The sequence below is a fragment of the Cuculus canorus genome, chromosome 34, assembly GCF_017976375.1.
Source record: "Cuculus canorus isolate bCucCan1 chromosome 34, bCucCan1.pri, whole genome shotgun sequence".
Taxonomy (NCBI): Eukaryota; Metazoa; Chordata; class Aves; order Cuculiformes; family Cuculidae; genus Cuculus; species Cuculus canorus.
This window is the reverse complement of record NC_071434.1, coordinates 1,304,490-1,327,844: the sequence shown is the minus strand read 5'-3', so window position 1 is coordinate 1,327,844 and position 23,355 is coordinate 1,304,490. Positions and strand designations below refer to the sequence as shown.

At 59.8% G+C, this 23,355-nt stretch overlaps 1 protein-coding gene across 1 annotated transcript in view; it reads left to right on the top strand.

Moving 5' to 3' along the window:
• The first annotated feature begins 545 nt into the window (after positions 1–545).
• LOC128849838 (splicing factor 3B subunit 2-like) overlaps positions 546–23,355 on the top strand; it is a 23,754-nt gene continuing 944 nt past the window's right edge. Inside the window, exons 1-15 of the mRNA XM_054052464.1 lie at positions 546–702; positions 1,644–1,690; positions 3,011–3,082; positions 4,895–4,954; positions 5,854–5,974; positions 6,098–6,186; positions 8,587–8,692; positions 8,798–8,874; positions 11,354–11,554; positions 13,653–13,784; positions 15,766–15,846; positions 17,086–17,313; positions 19,793–19,942; positions 21,207–21,296; positions 22,999–23,106. Coding sequence (XP_053908439.1) covers positions 579–702; positions 1,644–1,690; positions 3,011–3,082; positions 4,895–4,954; positions 5,854–5,974; positions 6,098–6,186; positions 8,587–8,692; positions 8,798–8,874; positions 11,354–11,554; positions 13,653–13,784; positions 15,766–15,846; positions 17,086–17,313; positions 19,793–19,942; positions 21,207–21,296; positions 22,999–23,106 — 1,686 coding nt within the window. The 5' untranslated portion in view covers positions 546–578. The remainder of the gene's footprint in view (positions 703–1,643; positions 1,691–3,010; positions 3,083–4,894; positions 4,955–5,853; positions 5,975–6,097; positions 6,187–8,586; positions 8,693–8,797; positions 8,875–11,353; positions 11,555–13,652; positions 13,785–15,765; positions 15,847–17,085; positions 17,314–19,792; positions 19,943–21,206; positions 21,297–22,998; positions 23,107–23,355) is intronic.

The following is a 23,355-nucleotide window of genomic DNA, read 5'->3' as shown; positions in this document are numbered from 1 at the left end:
CGCCCCTTCTCGGCTAAGCCCAGACCACGCCCCCTCATAGAATCGCCTTCCAGTGGCCAGGCCCCTGCCCACAGACCACTCCCCTCAACAGACTACGCTCGCGGCGGTGGGGCGTGGCTATGCAAATGAGCCCCTCCCGCCCTTTCCTCCGCCTGACGTCACCTCACGGCGCTGCGCTGCGGAATAAAGGAACTGATTGGCAGGGAGGACCCCCGGGGGCGTGGCTTAGCTTGGCAGCGCTGCCTCTGATTGGCCGGAAGGCGCTTTGTGGGCGTGGCTTAGCGCTGCCTCGGATTGGCGTGCGGCGCGCGGGCTCTGATTAGCCGCGTGCCCCATGAGTGGGCGTGGCTTATCCTTGGCAGCGCCGCCTGTGATTGGTCGCTGTATTTGATTGACAGGCGGCGCGCGCTCTCTTTGCCCAGAGACGCGGCGTGGGCGGGGCTTGCTGAGGCAACTCTGTCTCTGATTGGTCAGTAGACGAAAGGGGCGTGGCTTGTGCCGTCAACGCGTTCTCCCATTGGTTGCTAGGCGAAGGGGGCGGGGCTTAGGCGCGGCGGCGGCGGCGGCGCGGCGGGAAGATGGCGGCGGAACGCTCTGAGGCGGCGGGACCGGGGCCGGGAGGGCCTGAACTGACCCCCTACGCCGCTTGGGGCCCCGCTGAGCTGCAGGCCACGCTCAGCGGCATCGGCGCCCCCGTTCAGGGTGATTTGGGGGGGGGGCAACGAGGGGGGGGGGGCGCCTAAGGGTGATTTGGGGGGGAGGGGGCCATGAGGGGGACAATAAGGGGATTTGGGGGGGTAGGAGGGGTGGGGGGCCACTTAGGGGGGGTATTAGGGGGTGGGGGGGCACCAAAATGGGATTGGGGGTGTAGGGGGGGGCATTAGGGGGTGGGGGGGGCACCAAAAGGGGATTTAGGGGGGGTAGGAGGGGTGGGGGGGCATTAGGGGGTGGGGGGCAATAAAAGGGGATGGGGGGGTAGGAGGGGGCACTTAGGGGGGGCAGTGGGGGGCAGGGGGGCACCAAAATGGGATTGGGGGTGTAGGAGGGGTGGGGGGGGCAATAGGAGGTGGAGGGCACTAAAAAAAGATTTAGGGGGGGTAGGAGGGGTGGGGGGGCACTTAAGGGGGGCATTAGGGGATGGGGCGGGGCACCAAAAGGGGATTTGGGGGGGTAGGGGGGGCACTTAAGGGGGGCATTAGGGGGTGGGGTGGCACCAAAAGGGGATTGGGGGGATGGGGGGGCACTTAGGGGGGGTATTAGGGGGTGGGGGGGCACTTAAAGGGGGCATTAGGGGGTGGGGTGGCACCAAAAGGGGATTGGGGGGGTGGGGGGGCACTTAGGGGGGTATTAGGGGGTGGGGGGGCACCAAAGGGTGATTTGGGGGGGAAAGAAGAGTTGGGGGGGGCACTTAGGGGGTGCTGGGGGGTATTTAGGGGTGGAGAGGGGCACCTAAGGGTGAGAACTTGGGCTGGGGGGTATTTAGGGGGTGTGGGGGGCACCCAAAGTTGATGGGGGGGCACCTAAGGGTGATTTGGGGGGGGGAGTAGAAGGTTTGGGGGGGGAAAATGGGTGCTGGGGGGACACTTAGGGGGTGGGGGGGGGCACCATTTGGGGGTCCCCTGACACCCCCCTTCCTTTTCAAGGGACCCGAGAAGAGCTGGTAGAGCGGCTGCAGGCCTACACGCTGCAGGTGAGCCCCCCCCCCAAAAAAAAAACAACTTGGGGGGGCCCAAAGTCTACATTGAGGGATGAGCAGAACCCCCCCCTGTATTGGGGTACCCCAAAATCTGCCCCGGGGGGTCCAAAATCCATGGTGGGGGAATTAAAATCCACCATTTGGGACCCTAAAATCCATCGGGGGGGGTAAAATCTGGGCTCAAAATTCATTGAGGGGGGTTAAAATCCACGGGGGGGGCTCAAAATCTATCGGGGGGGGGTAAAATCCACCATTTGGGACCCCAAAATCCATCAGGGGGGTCCAAAATCCGCCGGGTGGGGGCAAAATCCACCATTTGGGACCCCAAAATCCACTGGGGGGGGTCCAAAATTCATCGTGGGGGGCTAAAATCCACCATTTGGTACCTCAAAATCTATTGGGGAGTCCAAAATTCCATCGAGGGGGGGTTAAAATCCATCGGGGGGGTAAAATCTGGGCTCAAAATTTATCGGAGGGGTCTAAAATCCACCATTTGGGACCCCAAAATCCACTGGGGGGGTCCAAAAATCCACTGGGGGGGTCAAAATCTATTGGGGGGGGTTAAAATCCACCATTTGGGACCCCAAAATCCATTGGGGGGGCAAAATCCACCATTTGGGACCCCAAAATCCATCGGGGGGGGCAAAGTCCACCATTTGGGACCCCAAAATCTATCTTGGGGGGGTTAAAATCCACCATTTGGGACCCCAAAATCCATCGGGGGGGGGTCAAAAATCCATCGGGGGAGGCAAAGTCCACCATTTGGGACCCCAAAATCCATCTGGGGGGGTTAAAGTCCACCATTTGGGACCCCAAAATCCATCGGGGGGTGTCCAAAATCCATCGGGGGGGCAAAGTCCACCATTTGGGACCCCAAAATCCATCTGGGGGGGTTAAAGTCCACCATTTGGGACCCCAAAATCTGTCGGGGGGGGGCAAAGTCCACCATTTGGGACCCCAAAATCCATCGGGGGGGGCTAAAATCCACTGTGGGGGGCTCAAAATTTATCGGGGGGGTCTAAAATCCATCATTTGGGACCCCAAAATCTGCTGAGGGGGTCCAAAATCCATCGGGGGGGGTCTAAAATCCACCATTTGGTACCCCAAAATCTATTGGGGAGAGTCCAAAAATCCATCGGGGGGGTTAAAATCCATCGGGGGAGGTTAAAATCCACTATTTGGCACCCAAAAATCCATCGGGGGGGGTCCAAAATCCATCGAAGGGGTCCCCAATTTCCCTTTTGGGGGGTCCCCATCTTGCAGGGGGGGTCCCCTCGTTTTTGGGGGGGTCTCTCACTGTGTGTCCCCCCCCAGACTGGGATTGTGCTGAACCGCCCTGTGCTGCGCCCCGAGGAGGGGGACAAGGGGGGGGCTCTGCCCGCACAGGTGGGGGGCACTGGGTGCTATGGGGGGGTCAAGGGGTGCTATGGGGGGTAATGGGTGCTGGGGGGGGTCACTGGGTGCTATGGGGGGGTCAAAGGGTGTTTTGGGGGGCAGTGGGTGCTATGGAGGGCAGTGGGTGCTATGGGGGGGCAGGGGGTGTTTTGGTGGGTCATTGGGTGCTTTGGGGGGCAGTGGGTGTTGAGGGGGTCATTGGGTGCTATGGGGGGCAGTGGGTGCTATGGGGAGTCAAGGGGTGTTTTGGGGGGCAGTGGGTGCTATGGGCGGATGAAGGGGTGTTTTAGGGTGGTCAATGGATGCTTTGGGGGGCAGTGGGTGCTATGGGAGGGTCAAAGGGTACTTTGGGGGGGGCAGTGGGTGTTGGGGGTATCATGGGGTGTTTTGGGGGGTCATTGGGTGCTATGGGGGTTAAAGGGTGTTTTGGGGGGCAGTGGGTGTGTGGGGGGGTCACTGGGTGCTTTGGGGGTCACTGGGTGCTATGGGGGGTCAAGGGGTGTTTGGGGGGGCAGTGGGTGTTTTGGGGGACAGTGGGTGCTATGGGGGGTCAAGGGGTGTTTGGGGGGGCTATAGGGGAGGTCCAGAGGTGTTTGGGGGGTCACTGGGTGCTACGGGGGTCACTGGGTGCTATGGGGGTGCAATGGATGCTATGAGAGTCATTGGGTGGTGTTATAGGGGAGGTCAAGAGGTGTTTTGGAGGTCACTGGGTGCTTTGGGGGGCAGTGGGTGTTTTGGGGGGTCACTGGGTGCTCTGGGGGGTTCAAGAGGTGTTTTGGGGGGGGATCACGAGGTGCCATGGGGGGGAGGTTTACAATGATCCCTTTTCCTCCGCTCCCCCCAATTTAGGTGCCGGGGTTACCCTTACAGCACCCTTTGGTGCCCCCCCCTCCGCCGCCCCCCCCGGGACTGGGACTGAGCTTCGGTCTTGGGGTCCCCCCTCCTCCGCCGCCCCCCCCCGGGGCTCCGAGGTGAAGGGGGGGCCGCGCTCTCGGAGGAGGAGAGGCTCACGTTGGCCCAACAACAGGCGGCGCTTCTGCTGCAGGAGGAGCGCAGCCAGGTGGGGCACCCATGGGTGCTGCGGGGGGGCACCCAAGGGTGCTGGAGGAGCATCTATGGGTGCGGGGGGGGCACCCATAGGGGTTTTGGGGGGGTGGGGGGCAATGGGGGTGGAAGGTTGTGGGGGGTTGAGGCACTGGGGGCAAAGGGAGTGGGATTTAAAGGGTTAAAGGGGTCCTGGGGGGCACCCAAGGGTGCTGGGGGGGTGTCTACGGGTGCTGGGGGGGCGCCCATGGGGGTTTTGGGGGCGGTGGGGGGCAACGGGGGTGAAGTATTGTGGGGGGTTGAGGGGTTGGGGGTGGAGGGAGTGGGGGTTAAAGGGTTAAATGGGATCTTAGAGGGCACCCATGGGTGCTGGGGGGTCCTGGGGGCACCCATGGGTGCTGAGGGGGGCCGCTTATGGGTGCTGGGGGGGTCGTTGGGGCACCCATGGGTGCTGGGGGGGCACTTAGGGGTGCTGGAGGGGTCCTGGGGGCACCCGTGGGTGCTGGAGGGGGCACTTAGGGGGGTCGTTGGGGCACCCATGGGTGTTGGGGGTCCATTTAAAGGTGTTGGGAGGGTCCTGGGGGCACCTATGGGTGCTGGGGGGTCACTTAGGAGTGGTGGGGAGCACCCATGGGTGCTGGGGGGGTACTTAGAGGTGCTGGGGGGATCCTGGGGGGCACCCGTGGGTGCTGGGGGGTGCAGGGATGCTTTGGGGGGGTGCTCAGCACCCATGGGTGCTCTGTGTGTCCCTCTCTTTAGGGTCAGCACCCGTTCGGTGACAAAGCGAAGGAGCAGGAGCTGCTCGAGCAGCAGAAGCGGGTGAGGAGGGGGCACCCATGGGTGCTGGGGAGTCCTAAATGGGTGGGGGGCACCCATGGGTGCTGTTGGGATTGAGGTGGGATTAAGGACATCCGTGGGTATTGCTGTGTTCTAAATGGGTGGGGGGACGCCCATGGGTGCTGTTGGGTGTGAGATGGGTGGGGGGCACCCATGGGTGTAGTTGGGATTGAGGTGGGATTAGGGACACCCATGGGTGCTGTTCGGTCCCAGATGAGTAGGGAGACATCCGTGGGTGCTTTTGGGTCCTAAATGGGTGGGGGGACACCCATGGGTGCTGTTGGGTCTGAGATGGGTGGGGGTTCCCATGGGTGCAGTTGGGATTGAGGTGGGATTAGGGACACCCATGGGTGCTGTTCGGTCCCAGATGAGTAGGGAGACACCCATGGGTGCTGTTGGGTCCTCAATGGGTGAGGGACATCCATGTGTGCTGTTGGGATTGAGATGGGTGTGGGGGGCACCCATGGGTGCAGTTGAGTTCTAAATGGGTGGGGGGACACCCATGGGAGCTGTTGGGTCCTAAATGGGTATGGGGGCACCCATGGGTGCTGCTGGGGCTCAGATGGGTGTGGGGACACCCATGGGTGCTGTTCGGTCCCAGATGAGTAGGGAGACACCCATGGGTGCTGTTGGGTCCTAAATGGGTTGGGGGACACCCATGGGTGCTGTTGGGGCTCAGATGGATGGGGGCCACGCATGGGTGCAGTTAAGACTGAGATGGGTGGGGGGGACACCCATGGGAGCTGTTGGGTCCAAAATGGGTGGAGGGGCGCCCATGGGTGCTGTTGGGTTCTGAATGGGTGTGGGGACACCCATGGGTGCCGTTGGGGTCCCCGATGGGTGGGGGGCACCCATGGGTGCTGCTAACGGGGCCCCCGCAGGCAGCGGTGCTGTTGGAGCAGGAGCGGCAGCAGGAAATGGCGGCCAAGATGGCGCCCACCCCTCCTCGCGGCCCCCCCGAGGCGGCACCCATGGGTGCTCGGCCTCCTCTGACCCCTCGAGGTAAGCATCACCGCTCCCTGGGAGCACCCATGGGTGCCCGTCCCCCCTCAATATCACTCTGTTCCCCTCATAGGGAGCACCCATGGGTGCCCCCCCTCACTTTTTACCCCCCTTCCCCATTAGGTGCTGCACCCATGGGTGCTCCTCTACCCATGGGTGCCCCCACTCGCCCCCGAGGGCCCCCCCCACCCCCTGGCGAGGAGAGCAGAGAGGTGAGGGGGGGTCATTTTGGGGTGCAGGGGGGCTTTGGGGGGGTCATTTTGGGGTGCAGGGGGGGTCTTGGGTGCCATAGGGGTCATTTTGGGGTGTGTGTGGGGGCCTTAGGTGCTCTGGGGGTCATTTTGGGGTGCTCTGGGGGACTCTTGGGTGCTCTGGGGGTCATTTTGGGGTACGTGGGGGGGTCTTGGGTGCCATAGGGGTCATTTTGGGGTGCTCTGGGGGTCATTTTGGGGTGCAGGGGGTGTCTTGAGTGCCATAGGGGTCATTTTGGGGTGCATAGGGAGGTCTTGGGTGCCATAGGGGTCGTTTTGGGGTGCTCGGGGGGGGTCTTGGGTGCTATGGGGGTCATTTTGGGGTGCAGGGGGGTCTTTGGTGCTATGGGGGTCATTTTGGGGTGCAGGGGGGTCTTTGGTGCTATAGGGGTCATTTTGGGGTGCGAGGGGGCTTTGGCGGGTTATTTTGGGGGGGGTCAGTTTTTGCGGGAGGGGTCCCTGTTTTTGGGGGGGTCTTTTTTGACCCCCGTTTTTCCCCCCTTTTCCCACCCTTTTTGCCCCTTTTCCCCCATTTTTCGCCCCTTTCCCCCCCCTTTTTTCCCATCCTTTTTTTCCCTATTTTTTCTCCCCCCTTTTTCCCCCATTTTTTCTCCCCCTTTTCTCTGCTTTTTTTTTCTCTGCCTTTTTTTTCCCCGCTTTTTCCCCCCCTTTTTTCCCCGCTCCCTTTTTTCCTGCCCTTTTTTCCCTGCCCATTTTCCCCTTCCCCCCTTTCTTCTCCCCTTTTTCTGCCTTTTTTCCCCATCTTTTTTTTCCTCGGTTTTTCCTCCCCCTTTCCCTCATTTTCTCCCCCCTTTATTTTTCTCTTTTTTTTCTGCCCTTTTTTCCCCCTCCTTTTTCCCCCCCCCCTTTTTTTCCTGTTTTTTTTCCCCCTCTTTTTTTCCCTCCTCTTTTTTCCCGCCCTTTTTTCCCCGCCCTTTTTTGCTCCCCTTTTCTCCCCTTTTCTCCCCTTTTCCCCCTTTTTCCCCCCTTTTCTTCCCCCTTTTCTTCCCCCTTTTCTCCCCCCTTTTCTCCCCCCTTTTCTCCCCCCTTTTCTCCCCCTTTTCTCCCCCTTTTCTCCCCTTTTCTCCCCTTTTCTCCCCCTTTTCTCCCCCCTTTTCTCCCCCCTTTTCTCCCCCTTTTCTCCCCTTTTCTCCCCCTTTTCTCCCCCTTTTCTCCCCCTTTTCTCCCCCTTTTCTCCCCCCTTTTCTCCCCCCTTTTCTCCCCCCTTTTCTCCCCCCTTTTCTCCCCCCTTTTCTCCCCCCTTTTCTCCCCCTTTTCTCCCCCTTTCCTCCCCCTTTCCTCCCCCCTTTCCTCCCCCCTTTCCTCCCCCCTTTCCTCCCCCCTTTCCTCCCCCCTTTCCTCCCCCTTTCCTCCCCCTTTTATGCCTCTCTTTTTTTCCTGCTCTTCTTTCCTGCCTTTTTTTCCTGCTGTTTTTATACTCCTTTTTTGCCTCTGCCTTTTTCCCACTGTTTTCCCCCCTTTTTCCCTCCTTCCACCCCTTTTTTCTCCCCTTTTCCCCCCCTTTTTCCTGCCTTTTCCTCCCCCCTTTTCCCCCCTTTTCCCCCCTTTTCCCCCCTTTCTCCCCTTTTCCCCCCCTTTTCCCCCCCTTTTCCCCTCTTTTCTCCCACTTTTTTTCCCGCCTTTTTTCTCTCCTTTTCCCGCTTTTTTCCCTGCCTTTTTTCCCACCTTTTTTTCCATCCTTTTTTCCCCCACTCTTTTTTCCTCCCCCTTCCCCCTTTTTCTCTCTTTTTTCCCCCCTTTATTTCTCTTTTTTCCCCGCTTTTTTCCCCACCCTTTTTCTCCGCCCTTTTTTCCTCCGCTTCCCCTCTTTTCTCCCTCCTTTTCTCCCCTTTTTCTCCCTTTTCTCCCCTTTTCCCTCCTTTTTTCCCTTTTTTCCCCCCTTTTCCCCCTTTTTCCCCCTTTTCTCCCCTTTTCCCCTTTTCACCCCTTTTTTCCTGCCCTTTTTCCTCCCCCTTTTCTCCCCTTTTCTCCCCCCTTTATTCCCCCTCTTTTCCCCCTTCCCCCCTTTTCCTTTTCCCACTCTTTTTTCTCCCCCTTCCCCCCTTTTCTCTTTTTTTCTCCCCTTTTTCTCCCCCCTTTATTTCTTTTCCCCCCCTTTTTCCTCTTCTTTTCCTCCCTTTTCCCCCCTTTTTCTCTGTCTTTTTCCTGCTTTTTCCCACCCATTTTTCCTTCTCCATTCCCCCCTTTTCTCTCTTTTTCTCCCCCTTTTCTCCCCCCTTTATTTCTTTTTTCCCGCCTTTTTTCTCTCTTCCCTTTTTTTCCCGCCCTTTTTTTCCCGCCCTTTTTTCCCGCCCTTTTTCCCCGCCCTTTTTTTCCCGCCCTTTCCCCCTTTCCCCTCAGGCGGAGGACCCTTCTCTGGGGCCGAAGATCCCTCAGGCGCTGGAGAAGATCCTTCAGCTGAAGGAGAGCCGCCAGGAGGAGTTCGTCACCGCTCCGACTGCCACCGGTCAGGGAGGGGGGACCCTCGGAGGGGGGGAGGGGACACCCCGCACCCATGGGGGGGACAGGGGGGGACACAGAGCCCCCCCCGACGCCGTCACCGTCCCCACAGGCGAAGAGGAGATGGAGACGGAGCCGCGCGGTTCCGCCTCGGAGGCCGAAGAGGACACTGCGCTCGCCAGGAAGGAGGTGGCGACGCGGCACCTTTGTGGCACTTCTCTTGTCGTGTCACCCTCGTGTCACTTATGTCACCCTTGTGTCACCCTTATGTCACTCTTGTGTCACCTGCATCACCCTCGTGTCACCCTCATGTCACTCTCATGTCTCTTGTCGCTCTCATGTCACCCTCGTGTCACCCTTGTGTCACTTATGTCACCCTCATGTCACTTATGTTACCTTCATGGCACTTATGTCACCCTTGTGTCACCCTTGTATCACTTATGTCACCCTCGTGTCACCAGTGTCACCCTTGTGTCACCCTTATGTCACTCTTGTGTCACCTGCATCACCCTCGTGTCACTCTTGTGTCACCTGCATCACCCTCGTGTCACTCTCATGTCACTCTCATGTCTCTTGTCGCTCTCATGTCACCCTCGTGTCACCCTCGTGTCACTTATGTCACCCTCATGGCACTTATGTCACCCTCGTGTCACCCTCGTGTCACTTATGTCGCCCTCATGTCACCAGTGTCACCCTTTTGTCACCCTTATGTCACTCTTGTGTCACTCTTGCGTCACCTGTGTCACCTTCATGTCACCGGTGTCACCCTCGTGTCAGTCTGTGTCATTGTTGTGTCGCCCACGTCACCCTCGTGTCACCCTCATGTCACCTGTGTCACCTTTGTGTCCCCATTGTCCCATTGTGTCCCCATTGTCCCCGTCGTCCCCATTGTCCCATTGTGTCCCCGTCGTCCCCATTGTGTCCCCATCGTCCCCATTGTCCCATTGTGTCCCCATTGTCCCCATTGTCCCCATTGTCCCATCGCCCCCATCGCCCCCATTGTCTCATTGTCCCCCATTGTCCCCCACTGTCCCCATTGTCCCCATCGTCCCCATCACCCCCATTGTCCCATTGTCCCCCATTGTCCCCATCGTCCCCATCGTCCCATTGTGTCCCCATCGTCCCATTGTGTCCCCATCGTCCCATTGTGTCCCCATCGCCCCCATTGTCTCCATTGTCTCCATTGTCTCCATTGTCTCCATTGTCTCCTTCGTCTCCATCGTCCCCATTGTCCCCATCGTCCCCATTGTCCCCCATTGTCCCCCATTGTCCCCCATTGTCCCCATTGTCCCCATTGTCCCCATTGTCTCCATCGTCCCCATTGTCCCCCATTGTCTCCATCGTCCCCATTGTCTCCATCGTCCCCATTGTCCCCCATTGTCCCCATTGTCCCCCATTGTCTCCATCGTCCCCATTGTCTCCATCGTCCCCATTGTCCCCCATTGTCCCCATTGTCCCCATTGTCTCCATCGTCCCCATTGTCCCCCATTGTCCCCATTGTCCCCATTGTCCCATTGTCCCCATTGTCCCCATCGCCCCCATTGTCCCCATTGTCCCCATTGTCCCCATTGTCCCCATCGCCCCCATTGTCCCCCATCGTCCCCATCGTCCCCATCGTCCCCATTGTCCCATTGTCCCCATTGTCCCCATTGTCCCCATCGTCCCCATTGTCCCCATTGTCCCATCGTCCCCATCGCCCCATTGTCCCATTGTCCCCATTGTCCCCATTGTCCCCATTGTCCCCATTGTCCCCATCGTCCCCATTGTCCCATTGTCCCCATTGTCCCATTGTCCCCATTGTCCCCATTGTCCCCATCGCCCCCATTGTCCCCCATTGTCCCCCATTGTCCCCCATTGTCCCCATCGTCCCCATCGTCCCCATTGTCCCCATTGTCCCCATTGTCCCCATTGTCCCCATCGTCCCCATCGTCCCCATTGTCCCCATTGTCCCCATCGCCCCCATCGTCCCCATCGTCCCCATCGTCCCCATTGTCCCCATCGCCCCCATTGTCCCCTCGCCCCCATTGTCCCCATCGCCCCCATCGCCCCCATTGTCCCCATTGTCCCCATCGCCCCCGTTGTCTCCATCGTCCCCATTGTCCCCCATTGTCCCATTGTCCCCATCGTCCCCATCGTCCCATTGTGTCCCCATCGTCCCATTGTGTCCCCATCGCACCCATTGTCTCCATTGTCTCCATTGTCTCCTTTGTCTCCATCGTCGCCATTGTCCCCATTGTCCCCCATTGTCCCCCATTGTCCCCCATTGTCCCCATCGTCCCCCATTGTCCCCATTGTCCCCATCGTCCCCATCGTCCTCATCGTCCCCATCGTCCCCCATTGTCCCTATCATCCCATTGTCCCCATCATCCCCATCGTCCCCATCGTCCCCATCGTCCCCATTGTCCCCATTGTCCCCATTGTCCCCATCGTCCCATTGTGTCCCCATCGTCCCATTGTGTCCCCATCGTCCCATTGTGTCCCCATTGTCTCCATCGTCCCCATCGCCCCCATTGTCCCCCATCGTCCCCATCGTCCCCATTGCCCCCATTGTCCCCCATTGTCCCATCGTCCCCATTGTCCCTTTGTGTCCCCATCGCCCCATTGTCCCCATCGTCCCCTTTGTGTCCCCTTTGTGTCCCCATTGTCCCCTTTTTTCCCGTCCCTTCAGCGTAACCGGAAACGCCGGAACCGGAAGAAGAAGAAGCGAAGCCGGGGGACGCGGGGACAGTCGGAGGGGACACGGGGACACGAGGGGACGGCCACCAACGCCCCCGACGCCCCCGAGGTGGAGGTGGAATACGTCACCGAAGAGCCCGAAATCTACGACCCCAACTTCGTCTTCTTCAAAAGGATCTTCGAGGTCTTCAAGGTGGGTGGTGGCACCCATGGGTGCTGCGGGGCTGGAGGGGACACTCGGTGGCACTCGGTGACACTCGGTGGCCCTCACAGGTGACACTTTGTGTGTTTCAAAGCACCTTTGGATGACTTTGAGGTTGGATTCGGGTCTGGTGGTGTCATCAGAGGGTTGATGGCATTGTGGGTGGTGGCACCCATGGGTGCTGTGGGGCTGGAGGTGACACCGGGTGACACCGAATGGCCTCAATGACCCCTAAAGGTGACATTTTCTCTGCTTTGGAGCACCTTTGGGTGAGTTTGAGGTTGGATTCGGGTTTGGTGGCATCACCTGAGGGTCGGTGGCATCGTGGGTGGTGGCACCCATGGGTGCTGTGGGGCTGGAGGGGACACTCGGTGGCACTCGGTGACACTCGGTGGCTCTCAGGGGTGACGGTTTGAGTGTTTCAAAGCACCTTTGGATGACTTTGAGGTTGGATTCGGGTCTGGTGGTGTCATCAGAGGGTTGATGGCATTGTGGGTGGTGGCACCCATGGGTGCTGTGAGGCTGGAGGTGACACCGGGTGGCATTAAGTGACACTCGGTGACACTCAGTGGCCCTCACAGGTGGCACTTTGTGTGTTTCAAAGCACCTTTGGATGACTTTGAGGTTGGATTCGGGTCTGGTGGCATCACCTGAGGGTTGGTGGCATTGTGGGTGGTGGCACCCATGGGTGCTGTGGGGCTGGAGGGGACACTCGGTGGCAGTCAGTGACACTCGGTGGCCCTCAGGGGTGACACTTTGTGTGTTTCAAAGCACCTTTGGATGACTTTGAGGTTGGATTGAGCTTTGGTGGCATCACCAGAGGGTTGATGGCATCGTGGGTGGTGGCACCCATGGGTGTTGTGGGGCTGGAGGGGACACTGGGTGACACCGAATGGCCTCAATGACCCCTAAAGGTGACACTTTCTCTGCTTTGGAGCACCTTTGGATGACTTTGAGGTTGGATTGAGCTCTGGTGGCATCACCAGAGGGTTGATGGCCTCATGGGTGGTGGCACCCATGGGTGCTGTGGGGCTGGAGGTGACACCGGGTGACACCGAATGGCCTCAATGACCCCTAAAGGTGACACTTTCTCTGCTTTGAAGCACCTTTGGGTGAGTTTGAGGTTGGATTCAGGTCTGGTGGCATCACCGGAGGGTCGGTGGCATCGTGGGTGGTGGCACCCATGGGTGCTGTGGGGCTGGAGGGGACACTCGGTGGCACTCGGTGACACTCGGTGGCCCTCAGGGGTGACAGTTTGAGTGTTTCGAAGCACCTTTGGGTGAGTTTGAGGTTGGATTCGGGTTTGGTGGCATCACCGGAGGGTTGATGGCATCATGGGTGGTGGCACCCATGGGTGCTGTGAGGCTGGAGGTGACACTGGGTGACATTAAGTGACACTCGGTGACACTCAGTGGCCCTCACAGGTGACACTTTGTGTGTTTCAAAGCACCTTTGGATGACTTTGAGGTTGGATTGAGCTTTGGTGGCATCACCAGAGGGTTGATGGCATCGTGGGTGGTGGCACCCATGGGTGCTGTGGGGCTGGAGGGGACACCGGGTGACACCAAATGGCCTCAGTGACCCCTAAAGGTGACATTTTCTCTGCTTTGAAGCACCTTTGGGTGAGTTTGAGGTTGGATTCGGGTCTGGTGGCATCACCGGAGGGTCGGTGGCATCGTGGGTGGTGGCACCCATGGGTGCTGTGGGGCTGGAGGGGACACTCAGTGGCACTCGGTGACACTCGGTGGCCCTCAGGGGTGATAGTTTGAGTGTTTCGAAGCACCTTTGGGTGAGTTTGAGGTTGGATTGGGGTTTGGTGGCATCACCGGAGGGTCGGTGGCGTCATGGGTGGTGGCACCCATGGGTGCTGTGGGGCTGGAGGTGACACTGAGTGACATTAAGTGACAATTGATGACTTTGATGGCTCTCATAGGTGACATTTTATGTGTTTCAAAGCACCTTTGGGTGAGTTTGAGGTTGGATTCGGGTCTGGTGGCATCACCGGAGGGTCGGTGGCCTCGTGGGTGGGTGGTGGCACCCATGGGTGCTGCGGGGTTGGAGGGGACAGTCCCCACCGTTGTCCCCACAGTTGACGGATGAGGTGAAGAAGGACAAAGAGAAGGAACCGGATAAGGCCGAGCGCCCCGAGAGCAGCGTCACCCGCAGGAAGGGCTTCGACGACGGACGCAAGAGTGACGATGACAGCTCCGAGGACGAGCAGGTGGCACCCGGGGGCCCTGGGGTGGGGACAGGGTGACAGGAGTGGCACTTGGTGGCCCTGAGGTGGCTCTTGGTGGCCCTGGGATGGGGACAGGGTGACAGGAGTGGCACTTGGTGGCCCTGGAGGAGCTCTTGGTGGCCCTGGGGTGGCATTTGGTGGCCCTGAGATGGGAATGAGGTGACAGGAGTGGCACTTGGTGGCCCTGGAAGGGCTTTTAGTAGCCCTGAGGTGGCTCTTGGTGGCCCTGGGATGGGGACAGGGTGACAGGAGTGGCACTTGGTGGCCCTGAGGTGGCTCTTGGTGGCCCTGGGATGGGGACAGGGTGGCAGGAGTGGCACTTGGTGGCCCTGAGGTGGCTCTTGGTGGCCCTGGGATGGGGACAGGGTGACAGGAGTGGCTCTTGGTGGCCCTGGAGGAGCTCTTGGTGGACCTGGGGTGGCATTTGGTGGCCCTGGAGATGGGAATGGGGTGACAGGAGTGGCACTTGGTGGCCCTGGAGGGACTCTTGGTGGCCCTGAGGTGGTTCTTGGTGGCCCTGGAGTGGGGACGTGGTGACAGAGGTGACACTTGATGGCCCTGGAAGGGCTCTTAGTGGCCCTGAGGTGGCATTTGGTGGCCCTGGGATGGGGACACGGTGACAGAAGGAGTTCTTGGTGGTCCTCGGGGAGCTCTTGGTGGCCCTGGGGTGGGGACAGGGTGACAGGAGTGGCACTTGGTGGCCCTGGAGGGGCTCTTGGTGGCCCTGGGGTGGCATTTGGTGGCCCTGAGATGGGAATGGGGTGACAGGAGTGGCACTTGGTGGCCCTTGGGTGGGGACAGGGTGACAAGAGGGACTCTTGGTGGCCCTGAGGTGGCTCTTAGTGGCCCTGGAGTGGGGACAGGGTGACAGGAGTGGCACGTGGTGGCCCTGAGGTGGCTCTTGGTGGCCCTGGGATGGGGACAGGGTGACAGGAGTGGCACTCGGTGGCCCTGGAGGGTCTCTTGGTGGCCCTGGGGTGGCATTTGGTGGCCCTGAGATGGGAATGGGGTGACAGGAGTAGCACTTGGTGGCCCTGGGGTGGCACTTGGTGGCCCTGGGATGGGGACAGGGTGACAGGGATGGCACTTGGTGGCCCTGGGGTGGCACCTGGGGGCCCTGGGGTGGGGACAGGGTGACAGGAGTGGCACTTGGTGGCCCTGGAGGGGCTCTTGGTGGCCCTGTGGTGGCATTTGGTGGCCCTGAGATGGGAATGGGGTGACAGGAGTGGCACTTGGTGGCCCTGGGGTGACTCTTGGTGGCCCTGGGATGGGGACAGGGTGACAGGAGTGGCACTTGGTGGCCCTGGAGGGGCTCTTGGTGGCCCTGGGGAGGCATTTGGTGGCCCTGGGATGGGGACAGGGTGACAGGGGTGGCTCTTGGTGGCCCTGAGGTGGCTCTTGGTGGCCCTGAGGTGGGGACAGGGTGACAGGAGTGGCACTTGGTGGCCCTGGAGGGGCTCTTGGTGGCCCTGTGGTGGCATTTGGTGGCCCTGAGATGGGAATGGGGTGACAGGAGTGGCACTTGGTGGCCCTGGGGTGACTCTTGGTGGCCCTGGGATGGGGACAGGGTGACAGGAGTGGCACTTGGTGGCCCTGGAGGGGCTCTTGGTGGCCCTGGGGAGGCATTTGGTGGCCCTGGGATGGGGACAGGGTGACAGGGGTGGCTCTTGGTGGCCCTGAGGTGGGGACAGGGTGACAGGAGTGGCACTTGGTGGCCCTGAAGGGGCTCTTGGTGGACCTGGGGTGGCATTTGGTGGCCCTGAGATGGGAATGGGGTGACAGCAATGGCTCTTGGTGGCCCTGAGAGGGGGACAGGGTGACAGGAGTGTCTCTTGGTGGCCCTGGAAGGGCTCTTGGTGGCCCTGGGGTGGCTCTTGGTGGCCCTGAGAGGGGGACAGGGTGACAGGGGTGTCTCTTGGTGGCCCTGAGGTGGCTCTGGTGACGTCCGTCCTCGTGTCCTCAGGAGAAGAAACCGGAAGCGCCGAAACTGTCCAAAAAGAAACTGCGACGCATGAACCGTTTCACAGTGGCCGAACTCAAACAGGTGACACCGCGGTGACATTGGGGACAGCCCTGGGGGTGACCACGGGGACACTGGTGACACCTCCAGGAGCTCCAGATGGTCATTGTCACCCAACTGGGGACACTGGTGGCCTCGTGGTGGCACTGGTGACACCTCGAGGAGCTCCGTTTGGTCGTTGTCACCCAACTGGGGACACTGGTGGCCTCGTGGTGGCACTGGTGACACCTCCAGGAGCTCCATGTGGTCATTGTCACCCAACTGGGGACACTGGTGGCACCTCGAGGAGCTCCAGATGGTCATTGTCACCCAACTGGGGACACTGGTGGCACCTCCAGGAGCTCCAGATGGTCATTGTCCCCCAACTGGGGACACTGGTGACACCTCCAGGGGCTCCAGATGGTCATTGTCCCCCAACTGGGGACACTGGTGGCCTCGTGGTGGCACCGGTGACACCTCGAGGAGCTCCGTTTGGTCGTTGTCACCCAACTGGGGACACTGGTGGCCTCGTGGTGGCACCGGTGACACCTCCAGGAGCTCCATATGGTCATTGTCACCCAACTGGGGACACTGGTGACACCTCCAGGAGCTCCATATGGTCATTGTCACCCAACTGGGGACACTGGTGACACCTCCAGGGGCTCCAGATGGTCATTGTCCCCCAACTGGGGATACCGGTGGCCTCGTGGTGGCACCGGTGACACCTCCAGGAGCTCCAGGTGGTCATTGTCACCCAACTGGGGACACTGGTGACACCTCCAGGGGCTCCAGATGGTCATTGTCCCCCAACTGGGGACACTGGTGGCCTCGTGGTGGCACTGGTGACACCTCCAGGAGCTCCAGATGGTCATTGTCACCCAACTGGGGACACTGGTGACACCTCCAGGAGCTCCAGGTGGTCATTGTGACCCAACTGGGGACACTGGTGGCCTCGTGGCGGCACTGGTGACACCTCCAGGAGCTCCAGATGGTCATTGTCACCCAACTGGGGACACTGGTGACGCCTCGAGGTGCTCCATGTGGTCATTGTCACCCAACTGGGGACACTGGTGACACCTCGAGGACCTCCATGTGGTCATTGTGACCCAACTGGGGACACTGGTGGCCTCGTGGTGGCACTGGTGACACCTCCAGGAGCTCCAGATGGTCATTGTCACCCAACAGGGGACACCGTTGGCCTCGTGGTGGCACTGGTGACACCTCGAGGATCTCCGTTTGGTCGTTGTCCCCCCGGTGGTGACATTTGTCCCCCTTCTCCGGCAGTTGGTGGCCCGCCCGGACGTGGTGGAGATGCACGACGTGACGGCTCAAGATCCCAAACTCTTGGTTCATCTCAAGGCCACTCGGAATTCCGTCCCCGTTCCGCGTCATTGGTGCTTCAAACGGAAATACCTTCAGGGCAAAAGAGGCATCGAAAAACCACCCTTTGAACTTCCCGACTTCATCAAACGAACCGGAATCCAAGAGATGCGCGAAGCTCTCCAGGAGAAGGTGGGGAACTGCCTGGTGGCATCTCCGGGGGCTTCGGGAAAGAAGGACAGAGGCTTTGGGGCCACCAGAGGTGGATCTCGAGGGCTTTATGGTCTTCAAAGGTCCCCATTGAGGGTGTTTGGGGCCACCAGAGTTGGATCTCGAGGGCTTTGGGGTCATCGAAGGACTCATCAGAGGGGTTTGGGGCCACCATAGATGGATCTCAAGAGCTTTATGGTCTTCAAAGGTCCCCATTGAGAGCTTTGGGGCCATCAGAGGTTGATCTCAAGGGCTTTGGGGTCATCTAAGGACTCATCAGAGGGGTTTGGGACCACCATAGATGGACCTCAAGAGCTCTATGGTCTTCAGAGGTCCCCGTTGAGGGCTTTGGGGCCACCAGAGTTGGACATTGAAGGCTTTGAGGTCATCAAAGGTTCTCATTGGGGGTTTTTGGATCATCCAAAGTGTCCATTTGGACTTTGGGGCCACCAGAGTTGCATCTCGAGGGCTTTATGGTCTTCAAAGGTCCCCATTGAGGGCTTTGGGGCCACCAGAGTTGGATCTCAAGGGCTTTGAGGTCATCTAAGGACTCATCAGAGGGGTTTGGGGCCACCAGAATTGGGCCTCAAGAGCCTTATGGTCTTCAAAGGTCCCCATTGAGGGCTTTGGGGCCACCAGAGTTGCATCTCGAGTGCTTTATGGTCTTCAGAGGTCCCCATTGAGGGCTTTGGGGCCACCAGAGGTGGATCTCAAGGGCTTTATGGTCTTCAAAGGTCCCCATTGAGGGCTTTGGGGCCACCAGAGGTGGATCTCAAGGGCTTTATGGTCTCCAAAGGTCCCCATTGAGGGCTTTGGGGCCACCAGAGTTGCATCTCGAGTGCTTTATGGTCTTCAGAGGTCCCCATTGAGGGCTTTGGGGCCACCAGAGGTGGATCTCAAGGGCTTTATGGTCTTCAAAGGTCCCCATTGAGGGTGTTTGGGGTCACCAGAGGTGGCTCTCGAGGGCTTTGAGGTCATCCAAAGTCCCCATTGAGGGCTTTGGGGCCACCAGAGTTGCATCTCGAGTGCTTTATGGTCTTCAAAGGTCCCCGTTGAGGGCTTTGGGGCCACCAGAGTTGGACCTCTTGGGCTTTATGGCCTTTAAAGGTCCCCATTGAGGGCTTTGGGGCCACCAGAGGTGGATCTCAAGGGCTTTGGGGTCATCTAAGGACTCATCGGAGGGGTTTGGGGCCACCATAGATGGACCTCAAGAGCCTTATGGTCTTCAAAGGTCCCTGTTGAGGGCTTTGGGGCCACCAGAGTTGCATCTCGAGTGCTTTATGGTCTTCAAAAGTTCCCATTGAGGGCTTTGGGGCCACCAGAGTTGGATCTCAAGGGCTTTGAGGTCATCCAAAGTCCCCATTGAGGGCTTTGGGGCCACCAGAGGTGGATCTCAAGGGCTTTGGGATCATCTAAGGACTCATCAGAGGGGTTTAGGGCCACCAGAGTTGGGGCTCAAGAGCCTTATGGTCTGCAAAGGTCCCCATTGAGGGCTTTGGGGCCACCAGAGTTGGACCTCTTGGGCTTTATGGCCTTTAAAGGTCCCCATTGAGGGCTTTGGGGCCACCAGAGTTGGATCTCAAGGGCTTTGGGGTCATCTAAGGACTCATCAGAGGGGTTTGGGGCCACCAGGTTTGGACCTCAAGAGCTTTATGGTCTTCAAAGGTCCTTATTGAGGGCTTTGGGGCCACCAGAGGTGGATCTCTAGGGCTTTGAGGTCATCTAAGGTGTCCTTTGAGGGCTTTGGAGCCACCAGAGTTGGACATTGAGGGCTTTGAGGTCATCAGAGGTTCTCATTGGGGTTTTTTGGGTCATCTAAAGTGTCCATTTAGACTTTGGGGCCACCAGAGTTGGATCTGAAGGGCTTTGAGGTCATCTAAGGACCCATCGGGCGCGTTTGGGGCCACCAGAGTTGGACATTGAGGTCTTTGGGGTCATCTAAGGACTCATCAGAGGGGTTTGGGGCCACCAGAGTTGGTTTTCAAGAGCTTTGAGGCCACCATAGATGGATCTCAAGAGCTTTGGGGCCATTGTAGATGGATCTCAAGAGCTTTGTGTCCACCATAGATGGATCTCAAGAGCTTTGGGGCCACCATAGATGGATCTCAAGAGCTTTGGGGCCACCATAGATGGATCTCAAGAGCTTTGAGGCCACCATAGATGGATCTCAAGAGCTTTGGGGCCATTGTAGATGGATCTCAAGAGCTTTGAGGTCACCATAGATGGATCTCAAGAGCTTTGGGGCCACCATAGATGGATCTCAAGAGCTTTGGGGCCACCATAGATGGATCTCAAGAGCTTTGAGGCCACCATAGATGGATCTCAAGAGCTTTGGGGCCATCCAAGGTGTCCATCTGAAGCTTTGAGGACATCAAAGTTGGCTTTGGAGATGTCTTCTTGGACATCCAAAGTTTTGAGGACCTCTAAAATGTCCCCAACGTCCCCATCGTGTCCTTTCCAGGAGGAGCAGAAGACCATGAAGTCCAAAATGAGGGAGAAGGTTCGTCCCAAGATGGGGAAGATCGACATCGATTACCAGAAGCTCCACGACGCCTTCTTCAAGTGGCAAACGAAGCCCAAACTCACCATCCACGGGGACCTCTACTACGAGGTGGGCGCCGGGAGGACCTCTCCGTGTCCCTCACGGATGTTCTCACCTTCTCCTGTCCCTCAAAGATGTTCCTGTGTCCCTCAGGACCATCTCCGTGTCCCTCACCGTGTCCTCATGTCCCTCAGGACCATCTCCATGTCCCTCAGGACCATCTCTGTGTCCCTCAGGACCATCTCCATGTCCCTCAGGACCATCTCTGTGTCCCTCATGGTGTCCTCATGTCCTTCAGGACCATCTTTGTATCCCTCAGGACCATCTCTGTGTCCCTCACAATGTCCTCCTGTCCCTGAGGACCATCTCCGTGTCCCTCAGGACCATCTCTGTGTCCCTCACAGTGTCCTCATGTCCCTCAGGACCATCTCTGTGTCCCTCTCAGTGTCCTCATGTCCTTCAGGACCATCTCCGTGTCCTTCACAGTGTCCTCATGTGCCTCAGGACCATCTCTGTGTCCCTCAGGACCATCTCTGTGTCCCTCACAGTGTCCTCATGTCCTTCAGGACCATCTCCGTGTCCCTCAGGACCATCTCCATGTCCCTCACAGTGTCCCCCATGTCCCTCAGGACCATCTCTGTGTCCCTCAGGATCATCTCCATGTCCTTCAGGACCATCTCCGTGTCCCTCACAGTGTCCTTATGTCCCTCAGGACCATCTCTGTGTCCTTCAGGACCATCTTCGTATCCCTCAGAACCATTTCCATGTCCCTCACAGTGTTCTCCTGTCCCTCAGGACCATCTCTGTGTCCCTCAGGACCATCTCCGTGTCCCTCACAGTGTCCTTATGTCCCTCAGGACCATCTCTGTGTCCTTCAGGACCATCTTCGTATCCCCCAGAACCATCTCCATGTCCCTCAGGACCATCTCCGTGTCCTTCCAGATGTCCCCACGTCCCTCACGGACGTTCTCCCCTTCTCCTGTCCCTCAGGACTATCTCCCTACGTCCCTCAGGGGAGGTTCTTCCCTTCTCCTGTCCCTCAGGACCATCTCCCCACGCCCCTTGGGGACGTTCTCCCCTTCTTCTGTCCCTCAAAGATGTCCTCACGTCCCTCAGGGAGGTTCTCCCCTTCTTCTGTCCCTCAAAGATGTCCCCACGTCCCTCACGGACGTTCTCCCCTTCTCCTGTCCCTCAGGACCATCTCCCCACGTCCCTCAGGGGAGGTTCTCCCCTTCTTCTGTCCCTCAGAGATGTCCCCACGCCCCTCAGGGACGTTCTCCCCTTCTCCTGTCCCTCAGAGGTGTCCCTTCCGCTCACGTCCGCCTCTCCTCAGGGCAAAGAGTTTGAGACGCGGCTGAAGGAGAAAAAACCCGGAGATTTATCCGATGAATTGCGCATCGCCCTCGGAATGCCCGTGGGGCCGGTGAGGGCACCCATGGGTGCTGGGGGGGGGTCTGGGGGTGCTCTGGGGGCACCCATGGGTGCTGGGGGGGCGCCTATGGGTGCTGGGGGGGCACCCATGGGTGCTGGGGGGGCGTTTGGGGGTGTCTGTGGGTGCTATGGGGGCACCCATGGGTGCTGGGAGGGCATTTGGGGGTGTCTGTGGGTGCTCTGGGGGCACCCATGGGTGCTGGGAGGGCATTTGGGGGTGTCTGTGGGTGCTCTGGGGGCACCCATGGGTGCTGGGGGGGCATTTGGGGGTGTCTATGGGTGCTATGGGGGCACCCATGGGTGCTGGGGGGGCATTTGGGGGGGTCTGTAGGTGTTATGGGGGCACCCATGGGTGCTGGGGGGGCATTTGGGGGTGTCTGTGGGTGCTATGGGGGCACCCATGCGTGCTGGGGGGGCGTTTGGGGGTGTCTGTGGGTGCTATGGGGGCACCCATGGGTGCTGGGGGGGCGTTTGGGGGTGTCTGTGGGTGCTATGGGGGCATTTGGGGGTGTCTGTGGGTGCTCTGGGGGCACCCATGGGTGCTGGGGGGGCATTTGGGGGTGTCTGTGGGTGCTATGGGGGCACCCATGGGTGCTGGGGGGGCATTTGGGGGTGTCTGTGGGTGCTATGGGGGCACCTATGGGTGCTGGGGGGGCATTTGGGGGTGTCTGTGGGTGCTATGGGGGCACCTATGGGTGCTGGGGGGGCGTTTGGGGGTGTCTGTGGGTGCTGAGGGGGCACCCATGGGTGCTGGGGGGGCATTTGGGGGGGTCTCTGGGTGCTATGGGGGCACCTCTGGGTGCTGTGGGTGCTCTGGGGGCACCCATGGGTGCTGGGGGGGCATTTTGGGGTGTCTGTGGGTGCTCTGGGGGCACCCATGGGTGCTGGGGGGGCGTTTGGGGGTGTCTGTGGGTGCTATGGGGGCACCCATGGGTGCTGGGGGGGCATTTGGGGGTGTCTGTGGGTGGTATGGGGGCACCTATGGGTGCTGGGGGGGCATTTGGGGGTGTCTGTGGGTGCTATGGGGGCATTTGGGGGTGTCTGTGGGTGCTGAGGGGGCACCCATGGGTGCTGGGGGGGCATTTGGGGGGGTCTGTGGGTGCTATGGGGGCACCTCTGGGTGCTGTGGGTGCTCTGGGGGCACCCATGGGTGCTGGGGGGGCATTTGGGGGTGTCTGTGGGTGCTCTGGGGGCACCCATGGGTGCTGGGGGGGCGTTTGGGGGTGTCTGTGGGTGCTATGGGGGCACCTATGGGTGCTGGGGGGGGTCTCTATGGGTGGGGGGGCACCTATGGGTGCTGGGGGGGCATCTGGGGGTGTCTGTGGGTGCTATGGGGGCACCCATGGGTGCTGGGGGGGTCTTTATGGGTGCTATGGGGGCACCCATGGGTGCTGGGGGGTCTTTATGGGTGCTATGGGGGCACCTATGGGTGCTGGGGGGGTCTCTATGGGTGGGGGGGGCACCCATGGGTGCTGGGGGGGGTCTCTATGGGTGGGGGGCACCCATGGGTGCTGGGGGGGGGTCTCTATGGGGGGGGTCCGACCTCTCTAAGGGGGGTGGTGTAATATTGGGGTGTCTCTATGTGCCGGAGAGAGGCTTTTGGGGTGCCTATGGGTGCTATGGGGGCACCCATGGGTGCTGGGGAGGTGGGGGGGGTGTTTTTTGGGGTGCTGACCCCCCCTTTGCCCCCCCAGAACGCCCACAAGGTGCCCCCCCCGTGGCTGATCGCCATGCAGCGCTATGGGCCCCCCCCCTCGTACCCCAACCTCAAGATCCCGGGGCTCAACTCCCCCATTCCGGAGGTGAGAGATTGGGGGGGGGGGGCATTTAGGGGGGGTATTTGGGGTCCAAAGGGGGGGTTTGGGGGGGTATTTGGGGTCCAAAGGGGGGGTTTGGGGGGTATTTGGGGTGGGGGGGCAGTTCGGGGGGGTATTTGGGGTCTGGGGGGGGGGGTTGGGGGGTATTTGGGGTCCAAGGGGGGGGGTTTGGGGGGGCATTAAGGGGTTTGGGGGTTGTTGAGGGGGGTATTTGGGTGGGGGGGGCAGTTATGG